The following is a 10963-nucleotide window of genomic DNA, read 5'->3' on the forward strand; positions in this document are numbered from 1 at the left end:
TTGTAAATAAAACAAATTAATATAAAATAAAAATATAATTTATAAAAAATAAATTAAACATTTCCAAACAATAAAACCGATAACAATTTATCTCATACTACAAAAATTCTATAACAAGGTTAAAACGAAAAATCAAGCGTTTCCTTTGATTTTGATTCATCCAACGGGAAGACGGATCACGTGTGAATTGGACTAAAGAAGCTTTGAGATATTTCTATAAGACCAACCACTCAGAGCTTCTTTAATCTAGTACCAATTTACTCTAACCTGAAAGATTAAAAAAAATTACAATTTAATTAAAATACATTCACATAAGCCAAACAGATAATAACATAATTAAGAAACGTCTTTGTACACATTTGTACAGAATAAGAATAAAAATTTGAAACTTCAGTTCAATAATTAAACGTAGACTGTTATAGACTGTCAAGTATAAGTTGGCGTTCCAGTGGCGGCGCCTCCTACAACCCTCTGTGTTGCCACTTTTTTTGTTTAGTTTGGATTGATGGATATTCTTAGATATTACATTAATGGTAAATAAAAAACTCAATAACAAAAAAATATTTTTTAAAGTAATTATGGTCTGTTAGAGGCATTATTCCTTCCATGAATTCTTCAGAGTCATCTGTGTCAGAAGAATCTGAGTCGCTGCTATTCAAATCAATTAAAAATGGTTCCATTACTGTTTCAAGGCGGTTGTCTGTCATACGATAATTATTTTCAACATTTATAACGTGATTACAGTGTTTCTGCCATTCTTCAGCAGTTATTTTGGAAAATGCACTATGGATTCTCTGTTCCATGTTTTCAGAGAGGCCAGTAACATTTGTGTCTGTAAATATTCTTTTGAACGAACTCCAAATGAATTCTATTGCATTAAAGTCACAATGATAAGGCGGAAGTCTTACAGCCTTATGACCATGTTTCTTTAATATTTCATCAATTAAGTAGACATTCTCCTCCTCCATTCTGGAAGGTCCTTGAGCTGCTTGATTAGGGACTTCAGTTCTCGCTGTAAAATTACTTTCCATGATTTTTCCCTCTGAAACTATACGGTTCACGGTTCTTTCAGAAACACCTTAAATAAAACAAAAAATATTTTAAGTTATCCATCAATCACATTTACTTTCAAAAGCAATTATTATTTTTCCCTAAATTTGGGGATATAAATATCACTTTTAACTGGCAATACTTTACCTGTCAAAGCCGCTGTTCGAGCATTCACTTGTTGAAATGGAATAATCGGCCCATTGTTACGTTTCTCCTCTACACAAAAACGTTTTACAGCTAGAATAATTTCTCTAGCTGCACTCCGCACTACTTTTGGCATGTTTCGTAATGATTTTTACACTTTAAAACACAAATTATTAGCACCGACACACGTGAGGCTACCAAGCTGTTAGAACTGTCAACACAACTGTCAAAATTAGTACCTTTTTCTGCCACACGCCAACTTACACATGACAACCTATAAACGTAGGTAACAAAAACGACTAGCCACAGATTATTAAAAACACAAAAATCGCATAGACTATAGAATTTAACGGCCAACCAAATAAAGTGAAATATTTGTACACTTCTGTATATTTATTGCAATGAAACGTAATGTACTGTTTTAATTTAAATATTTAACCTATTATTCGTATCGCAATTCAAATATTACGATTAGATAATGGAGCGGTAGGCTTATAACTCTTACCACGAGAATTTAAGAAGCGGACCTCTTCCTTAGACGGTATCTTCGATCACAACGTTTGCATCTTTTAAATCTACCTGAGCGGGATCGGCATCTCCAGTTGTACCTGGAAAATCGCAAAATTATTAAAGAATACGAAATATATTTTTATATTTTTCTCGACTGCTGAAGATGGTAAATAAATATTTTATTACTTTGGAAAACTATTCAACGTCCGCTTATATTGAAGTGCTTATATTTAACTCGTCTTTTAGTCTTCGTTTAGAGCTACGATCCTCAGAGTTGTGTCAGGGTTCTGCACTGCCTGGGTTGATGTACATAATGCTGATAGGCTTTTTTTTCTTTTTGGCTCTAGCACGGACTGATAGGCCTCCTCGCACTAGGCCTAAACTTTCTACCGACCACAGACTACAGTAGTGTTGCGCGGTGCTTAAAAAATGCTCACTTGTGGAACGACAAATGTCGCGGTAATACGGGTGTATTTATATTTCTAGTCCTTCCTTGTGTCACATAAGGCTAATCACCAACTTGACTAAAAATTGTCACAAAACGGGTACAGAAATCCGCCAATACCTTTAAAACCCTTTGTATAAAATAAAAAGTGGCGATCCTGGGTTGAATTTCCAAATAATAAAATTTTATTTAATCATTACAGCATTTGTATTCGCTATATCTCTTACCGTCCCCGGCTTCGGCAAGAACGTGATCTGCGCCGACGCGACCTCGATCTTCGTCGGCAACGACTTTTTGGTCGTATTGAATAACGGCGATCTCCACACCGACATCGTTTAAACCGGCCCGACTTTGACCGGCAGCGTCTGTAACAGTATAATCTTTATTTTAAAAATAGTAATACATATGTGTACATAGAGACGCTAGTCCCCACACAGGTTAACCAGTTGTAATTAACACTTTTCACAGACAAATAAAAACAAAATAAATGTGTGGCGACACTTACAATCTACGAAAAAAATCACCGCGATGACTTCATACTCTGAAAATCGCTAGCGATACAGTATGAACGCTAAGGATGTACACAATTTCTCGGCTTTCGTCCAGTGATGCCAACTTCAGGGTTATTACCCAAAATATAGGGGGAAAATGTCAATTTTGGAAGTGTATAGGGGGTAATTTGTAAAGGATTTCTTTTTAGAAAAACGCTCGATTCTGTACAATTTATGTTAAACCTAGAAACTAAACCAAACATAACTCCAAGCAGGGCTATCACTGAAATATCAAATAGGTATAATACTATGTGCAACGTGGAAATACGAAAATCGCGTTATACGAAAAAGCGTTATAGGGGAATCCCGTTGTAATGGTTTACTGGTTTACAAAAAAGTGGCGCTATCATTTAGTCCTGGGCCTCAGCTTTTTAACAGGCAAGTAGATGATCAGCCTTCTGTAGCTGATACGCCGTGGAATTTTTAGATATAACGCTGGTTTCCTTCCAATGTTCCTTCAAGATGTTAATTTTCAATGTTAGATGTGCCCACAAAATATAAAGTCCATAGGGGGACCGCAGGGGATCGAACCTCAGGGATGTGAGTCACACACTGAAGTCATAAAATCAGTTAAAACAAAATAATATTTCCTTACCTTTAGACGAATAATACATAAAATATGTTTTGCTTACTAACCCATTGTTATAATTACATTTTTCAAATGAATATGGGTTTTGAGCACCCAAGTGTCCCTTCGGGCGATTTGTACCTAATGGATATGTGCGATGGCGATGGACAAGTTTGTTTGCGATGCCAATGAGAGATGCTCAGAGCTAATATGTTGCACAGATTAACAAAGACGTCGTGCTTACTGAATAATGTCTCCGACTATCGACATCTTTGTATATTCGCTGACTAAGTTTACAGTTGCGATATAGTGTATTTTATGTATTATTATTATTTTTATCTTCGACATAAACGTATTGTTTTTGTATTGTATGGATAGTGTATGTATTTTTGTGAAAAATTAACAAAACAAATCAACTGTTTTTGTTACAATTTATGCGAAATTGTTGCATTTCCCAGATGGCAGACTTAAATTTTTAACAGTTTACAATTGTTAACTGTCACATATGACATCGACATAGATTAACGGTATTCACAATTTGAGGTCACATTTATACCTTATAATCCAACTTACGTTTTACGCATCCTGAAAGAGGTAAACTCATTAAATTTAAAATATATATATTTCTAATAATAATTCAAGTTCACAGACATCATACTTTCGCCCACACTTCCCCATTTTTGACTTCAATAAAACCCGAAAGAGGTTTTACAATTGAATTGCAAATCTGAAAGAACAAATCTATATTTATTTTTTATAATGTAACAATAACCGATAGGAGTAGCTGGGATATTAAAATTTTATTATCTACTCATAGAATTATTTACTCATAGAAGTTAAGCTATTTCGCGCCAAAAGTTGCATGGTAAGTTTCCTAAGGGTATTCACAGATTGTATATGTATATGAATGTAATAATCGCGCGAAATAAATCATCAGTCAATATGTTCTTTAACAATATGAAAGAATTTAGAACTTTGAGCACACTGAACCAAGTTTTGATTAAGCTTTACTACGATAGTGCGGAAAGGAACCAAATAATATTCATTTTGATTTTTAAAAACAGCGCTAAACGAGATCTGTTGTCGAGTTTCGCCTGTTAAAACATAAGCGCAAGGTGCTAATTAAATTTTTTGGGCACTATCTGTCAGCGGAAGCGGAAAGTTCGTCAGTTCTGCTTGATATCTCGATTTATGGAATAGAATTTTTCCTACATACTTATTCTTTGTATAAAAATATATTATAGAGATATAAAGATCGAAACATATTTAAACTTACCTTGCTTTGTCCGAATTATCTTGAAATCACTAACAGAGAATTTTAAAAATTAAAAATAGATGTAAAAATTACGAGATGCTTATCATCGAAGACATGATGTTAAATTCTTTTTTCAAATAGTCAGCCTGTCAGTCTCATTTATCTGTCATAGATATTTTGTCTAAAGAAGTTTGTTTAGCACACTTTGAACTTACTAAAGAGTACTTACTCAGCAGAGTAACTGTTGTAACAGTTACAGACCCGGCTTTTTATTTATTTTATTCAATTAGTAATAGTTATCGCGGACTGTTTTGTAGTCATTGATGTCTTCAATAAAACTGTAACATAGATTGGGTTATTAGGATTTAACAATGTTTTATAGTTATAAATATTCTATAGTTCATGTTGACTCCGTTTTGAAACCTTCTATATCCAGGTACAAAAATGAGAGGATTCTGGGGTTTACGACTTCCCTTATAGCTTGAATATGTATCACAGATTATTAATCACAGACACTGTATAAAAACGATCCGTTCATATTACTAGAAGGTGGAAGGCAGCGTTGGATTGATCAATGCAGTTGGATGACCATGAATAGGCAACGATGGTGGAACCTTGTGAAGCGCATCACATCTGCCGCTTCTATTACCACTACTACATAGCGATCACCACCGCTCTGTCAAGAGTGTACCGGAAAAGAAGAAGAATATTACTACTACTATTATATAAACGATTTACTTAAATAATAAGATTAAAAGAAACTCTGCAATTAGCAAGCAACCGCGGTAGTCCCCAAGTGGCGAGTTATTTTTAATATTACTACTATTTACTATGGTCATATAAAAATATTCGTCTATGACAACAATCTGAGATTTTTTAACAAATGAATAACCGATTCTTTTTCCGAGGCTAATTTATTAAAAACACCTTGAACAAATTATAAAAAACACACAAAGAACCACAGCGACATCAATTGGCTAAACATAGTACATTAATTATTTAAACAATGTATGAGACATATTTAAAAAAATAAAAGACCTCATACAATATACAATTTATTGCTTAAAATTAATTTTATATCCTTTAGATTCGGGATCCTGTTCTAGCTTGAAGTTTTCCGTGGATAGGCCGAAAGGTCGCAATATCATATTACCTGTAAACAAAGTTAATATAATCTATGGTCGAGATATTTGATCGTTTGTATAGATAAAAAATTCGATTTAAAAAAATATGTTTTCTTTTTGCCGCGAACCAGGACTATATTGAACAAGCTGACTTAGGCTATTTCAAAAAAAGAGATATTTATTTTATTTATTATTATTATTAAATCCGACAACGCACTCGCGAGCCTTCTCGCACTGAGTATGCATGGGCGGTATTACTTAACATCAGATGAGCCTACTACCCATAGGACAGAATGGAAACGAGCAGAAACGTAGACAGACTGCAATTTTCAATATCAATTTGTGATAACCCACAAACCGCTATCACATTTCCAGTAATAAAATTTTGTTCTGCGCCATTCTAGGAATCCAGGATCCAGAATCTAGGGAAATTGAGAGATAGAACTTGCTATTGTGCCGTTGCCGTAGCAAGTGCGTTGCCAGCCTTTTTACACACAAACCCGCTAATTTCACCGCGTATCGCATACTCACCCAAATCCTTCAGTTTTCCCATCACCTCTGTTTTCAATTCTTCATTCCTCTTTTCTATCATGGGCGGTAATCGATCCAACGCGCTTTTAGCAGTCGCGTTTGAGGGATCCAATTCTATCACCTTCTTATAATCCTCCAAACTTTCGTCCAATTTATCCGTGGCTTCATATGATATGGCTCGTCTGATATAGAATAAAAACACTGCTATAAGTAATTTGCTGTGAACACTAACATCGATAGCTGTAGTTCTAACTGTAGTCTGTGACATAATAGGGGAAAAGAAAACGAACAAAGAAGCGCCAATATAGCACAAAATGACTCGTATGTCAAAACCCAATACAAGGCCACATACTTTTCTTAACCTGCGAGTGGCGACTGAAAGTGGTACTACCGCCGCCACTAACACCACCTTCAGAAATGAAGAGTGCAATTGAAGAACGGTAAAAAAAACCGCCTACACCGGGAAAGACTAAAACTCCACCAATTAATTGCCAAATATGTATATATAAGTTGGGGTTCCACACAACATTGTGTAGCTATTTCTACTGTGGGGCATGGTAGGAAAGTTCCAACGGAAAACTGGAGAACGCTGTTAACCTAAGGCTTAGTACTAAGAGACTATACTGGTTATGATTGTTGATTATCTGTAGTTTATGTTTAACTTATTTTTTCCTTTTATCTTGTATAGCTGTAAGCTCTTCTCTCAATAAATAAATACAGGGATGAAAGCATTGATAAAGAAAACGTAGAAATCAAAATCAAAACTTGACCCACTACTAATAATACAATTGCTGTACCTTAAATATGCCTTCAAGTAATTTTCTTTTAATTCAATTGCTTTGGTAAAGTCTATTATTGCCTTTTTGTGATTTTCCAATTTTATTTTGGCCGCACCCCTATTACAGTATAATATTCCACGCATTTCTGGGAATTTTAATGGACAAATCCGTAAACCTGAAATATATAAAAATTCAGAAATACACATACACTTCAAGATAGTACTAAACAGGCAGACACATTATTAACTGGTGTTATATTTCCGAGTGGGATAAATTATAAAGATATTTAAAGCGATAATTATTTATTTAAACTAGTAGGGTAAGATGAGACTGGGATAAAAGTCGCTCCCGGTATGACGTCTGAATGTGAACTAACTCGTATTGCATTGCTTGTATTGCATGGTGTCAATTACATTGCAAATATCTGCACAGTTGTAAACCGTACAACTGGAAATGACTACAAAAATCAATACTTTTAATTATAGAATATTTGATTAATTAATTATTTATATAAATTTGCTTTGGTTGGTTTTGCTTGTCTTCCATACACTGATACACTCTTAATAGCATTACAACCACTCTCAATAACAACACCAATTAAGTACTTTTTAAGTTGCAAAATTAGTAACAACTGAGCAGCTGTGCACATACTTTTGTTGCTTTATTATTCTAGATTGCAATAAACTGGACTGTTGGCATCATGCATACAAACGGTAACATTCATGTTGATAAAAAATGGTACGAATCACTTCATGAAAGTAAAGAAATTTGTCTTACATATTTAAGTACCATGAGAAGATATGAGTCATTCTTACATAGTTTAGTTATTAACAAACAATGTGTATTACCTGCAAAAACTAAAATAACTTTGACATATAATGACTAAAGTGTCTATAGTTTACCATTTCATTAACTAAAAGTTGTAAGTCACTAAAACCCTGCACAATGCATTACACAAAGAATAAAAGCATCTCACAAATTTACCTTCAGTATATTTTTCTATACTCCTGTCATAGTCTTCAACTTTGTAAGCAGCATTGCCCGCAACCTTCAGCTCTTCAGCAATAACTCTCCTCTCTTCCTTTTGATCATCTGTAAGATCCATTTCTGCATCTTTTAATGAGAGTTCATCAACATCTGTGTCACTGTCTTCATTTTCACTTTGAATGTTTTTAGAATTTACAGGCTCATCTAATGGAATATCTGAGAATTCTGCTGAAGAAGAAAGTTTTATATTTAGATATCTATATATGTATATGTATATATGTTTATATTATTTGATATAACTAGGATATCATGTTGAAGCTATCTTTGCCTCCAGGTCAATAGGACTTTTACTCATGACAAACCAATTTTATAAAACCTCACTAGCAACTTTGTTAAAGAATGAATATCACTTAAAAAAACTTATTCTTATTTTCCAAAACAACAATACCATTTCTATTTGAGTGAAGACGTTCAATTTACCTTCATTATTTTCATTTCTGTCACCTTTTGCATTCTGACCATCAGTATTTGATCCTGGATTTATGGTATTATTATCATCAACATCATTTGGTCGTAGTGAAAAATTCAAATTCTTTGTTAAATCTTCAATCACTGCTTCATTTGATAAATCGTTATTTTTTAACCTTTCAGACATTGCAAAGAAAAATGTGTAATTAATTTAAAAGTAATCCTTTTTTATTATAGTATTTCCTTTTCAAATTTAAATACAATCACAATATAAGTTTAAGTTTAATTAACACAAATTTTAACAAGGATACTGGATAGGCAATGATTTTTTTATTTATAAAAATAGCACAGACCACGGTGACAGCGGAAATTTAAATGACATATATATATATCAATTGTCAAAGAATAACTATATAATTAAATCTGTCACTGTGTAGGGATGTAGCTATCTGATTTTGTAAATCGTAATGGTTCATGGACTTAATATTAGCCCCATAAAGTCGCATTAAATTACCAATTATAATATCAATAGTTGTTGAATACAAATGAAGGGCTGGTGTGAAGTACATTCTTACAGTGATGAGCATGCCAAGCTTGTTTTAATTTAGCCTTTAATTCCAAATCGATATTTTAGACAAACACACCAAATTTTACTATTAAAATTTAATATTAACCTTAAGCACCTTACTAAAATTTTACTTTTAATATTTATTTATCTACAAATGAATATAATAGTGATGACAAATAAAACATACTTTTTATTTGTCATCACTATTATACTTTACTTAACGACTTTAAGAGGCTTATTACACTATGCGATATTCAGACTGACTTAGTAAGACTGTCTTAAAATCTAATTAGCAAGCTCGCTATTACACTAGACTGAATACCGCATGCTAACTCATTTTTACTCATTTGCAAAGCGTACGTAGTCGGTGACGGATGTCGCCATGTGACTTAAGAAACTACCTTAGAGTAGGAGCTGCCGAGTTTGAATGACTATTAAAATGTTATATTACTAATTTATATTATTATATGTAATTTAATAGATACTCCATACATTCAATATGGCAATAAAAATGGCATGTCTCGGTACAAATCAAGAACAGAACCAGGCTGGCACACTTTAGTATGTTGTCATTAGAGAATCGCAGAAAATTTATTTAAATTTATTGACACATCGTTTGCAGCTAAGATATTCTATAATAAGATTGATTGTCCGAACCTTCTTTCTAAATTTAAGATTCATGTTTGTTTTTACCAATGTATCAGTGTGTCGAGCGTTGGCTAACTTTATCTATAAAAAATAAAAAACATTCCAAAGTACTTAGTTTTCTTGCGAACACTCCATGGTGCACGCGGCCACAGAAAACAAACATTAACAAACGTCTTTGCTCTGCGACTGCCGCGCGCTGACTGAATGATTTAGCGTGCTAAGTCTTATTACACTACACGATATTCAGCAAGTAAGCCAGTAAGCACCGCCGAACCCATTCGGTCGGTCTAATTAGACAGGCTAACTGGCTAACTCTTATTACACTAGGCTGAATCTCAGTAAGACTGTCTGAATATCGCGTGGTGTAATAAGCCTTTAAGTTGTTCGGTGATTTACCGCTATGTGTGACGACACGGGCGCAGTGGGTGGAGCCAGTGGCAACGCGACCAGCGGACAGTGCGATTAGAATTTAGAACTCTCGAACATGAAACCGTGTGCGCGAATTACGAATTCTCCCTTACCCGTAAATTTATTTATAATTTATTTATTTTTGTCTTAACTTATTCTTTTCTCTTACTGTGTTCTCAACGCTTTTCGTTTATTAACTTCGATTCTTCGGTGTAAATTTAAATATTCGTACTTAAGACTTGATAAGGTTCCTTTGTTTTTAAAGTACCTACAATTTAAATACTTAAATATTTTATTTTGAAATGTAACGAGGGGCGCTTTTTTCAAACAAATAACCATGATTACTGCGATACGTTAATACGAGTTAACAACATAAAGTAATATTAAGTTGAAACTAATATTTTCTCACGTACGACACAATCATTAACCCATAATTTATAGTATTAAACTATGTAACTACCTTTAAAGCTTAAAGCTAATGCGATAGTTGCGTACCTTATGGTCATAAGAAATGATATTTAACGTCACTCTGTTTAAACCTTTTATCTTGTAATATGTTAAAATCACAGCATCCCTTTCACAGATACATTTCTTTGCATTGTGAAAAAACGTACCGTTTCCTTTCGACATTGAAGGATTTTTTAATCATTTTTTTAATGTCACTAGATTATAATAGTAAAATTAAACATAATTGATTTTAACTTTGGCATTTTTACTTTGAATTTTAAAACTAATGTGCCAAATTCATCATTGGCATTTAAGATTAGAACCATTTGGTGTGGTTATTGATTATTTAAATTTATCATCTAATCGAATGTCTATTGTCTTCAGCTGACTATTCGATTCGGTCGGGAAACCGATAAAGGATTGAATTGAATCGTCCGACGTCCAACACTACTTAAGTTTGCATTTTGTAGTTTGTACTTT

General features: G+C 33.5%; 1 protein-coding gene and 1 long non-coding RNA gene across 5 annotated transcripts; both read right to left on the bottom strand.

The window, feature by feature from the left end:
• Nucleotides 1-16: 16 nt before the first annotated feature.
• On the bottom strand, nucleotides 17-5063 carry LOC123690379. Of its 3 annotated transcripts, XR_006751049.1 has the most exons (6): nucleotides 4545-5063; nucleotides 3927-3995; nucleotides 3842-3853; nucleotides 2377-2514; nucleotides 1700-1802; nucleotides 17-267 (listed from the first exon to the last, which is right to left on the bottom strand). It is a non-coding gene; the product is annotated as an uncharacterized LOC123690379 (long non-coding RNA). The 3 variants fall into 3 exon arrangements; XR_006751048.1 differs by having other exon boundaries at nucleotides 2655-3995; XR_006751050.1 differs by lacking the exon at nucleotides 4545-5063 and having other exon boundaries at nucleotides 2655-4066.
• Nucleotides 5064-5565: 502 nt separating this feature from the next.
• Nucleotides 5566-8732, bottom strand: LOC111000519 (tetratricopeptide repeat protein 1). 2 transcript variants are annotated; one of them, XM_022269976.2, is made up of 5 exons: nucleotides 8425-8732; nucleotides 7942-8169; nucleotides 6976-7132; nucleotides 6179-6360; nucleotides 5566-5676 (listed from the first exon to the last, which is right to left on the bottom strand). In XM_022269976.2, exons 1-5 carry the CDS (start codon nucleotides 8597-8599, stop codon nucleotides 5579-5581), a joined length of 840 nt encoding a protein of 279 aa, XP_022125668.2. In that variant the 5' UTR covers nucleotides 8600-8732; the 3' UTR covers nucleotides 5566-5578. The 2 variants fall into 2 exon arrangements, with proteins under 2 accessions (XP_022125668.2, XP_022125667.2); XM_022269975.2 differs by having other exon boundaries at nucleotides 7942-8172; nucleotides 8425-8729.
• Nucleotides 8733-10963: the final 2231 nt, after the last annotated feature.

This window comes from Pieris rapae, chromosome 24 (genome assembly GCF_905147795.1).
Source record: "Pieris rapae chromosome 24, ilPieRapa1.1, whole genome shotgun sequence".
NCBI classification, from domain to species: Eukaryota; Metazoa; Arthropoda; class Insecta; order Lepidoptera; family Pieridae; genus Pieris; species Pieris rapae.

Coding starts and splice junctions, on each gene's coding strand:
- LOC111000519 (XM_022269975.2), bottom strand. CDS start 8,599: ATGTCTGAAAGGTTAAAAAATAACGATTTATCAAATGAAGCAGTGATT. Junction 8,173..8,424: donor CAGAAATGAAAATAATGAAG/GTAAATTGAACG, acceptor TTTCTTCTTCAG/CAGAATTCTCAGATATTCCA. Junction 5,677..6,178: donor GGGAAAACTGAAGGATTTGG/GTGAGTATGCGA, acceptor CTTTGTTTACAG/GTAATATGATATTGCGACCT.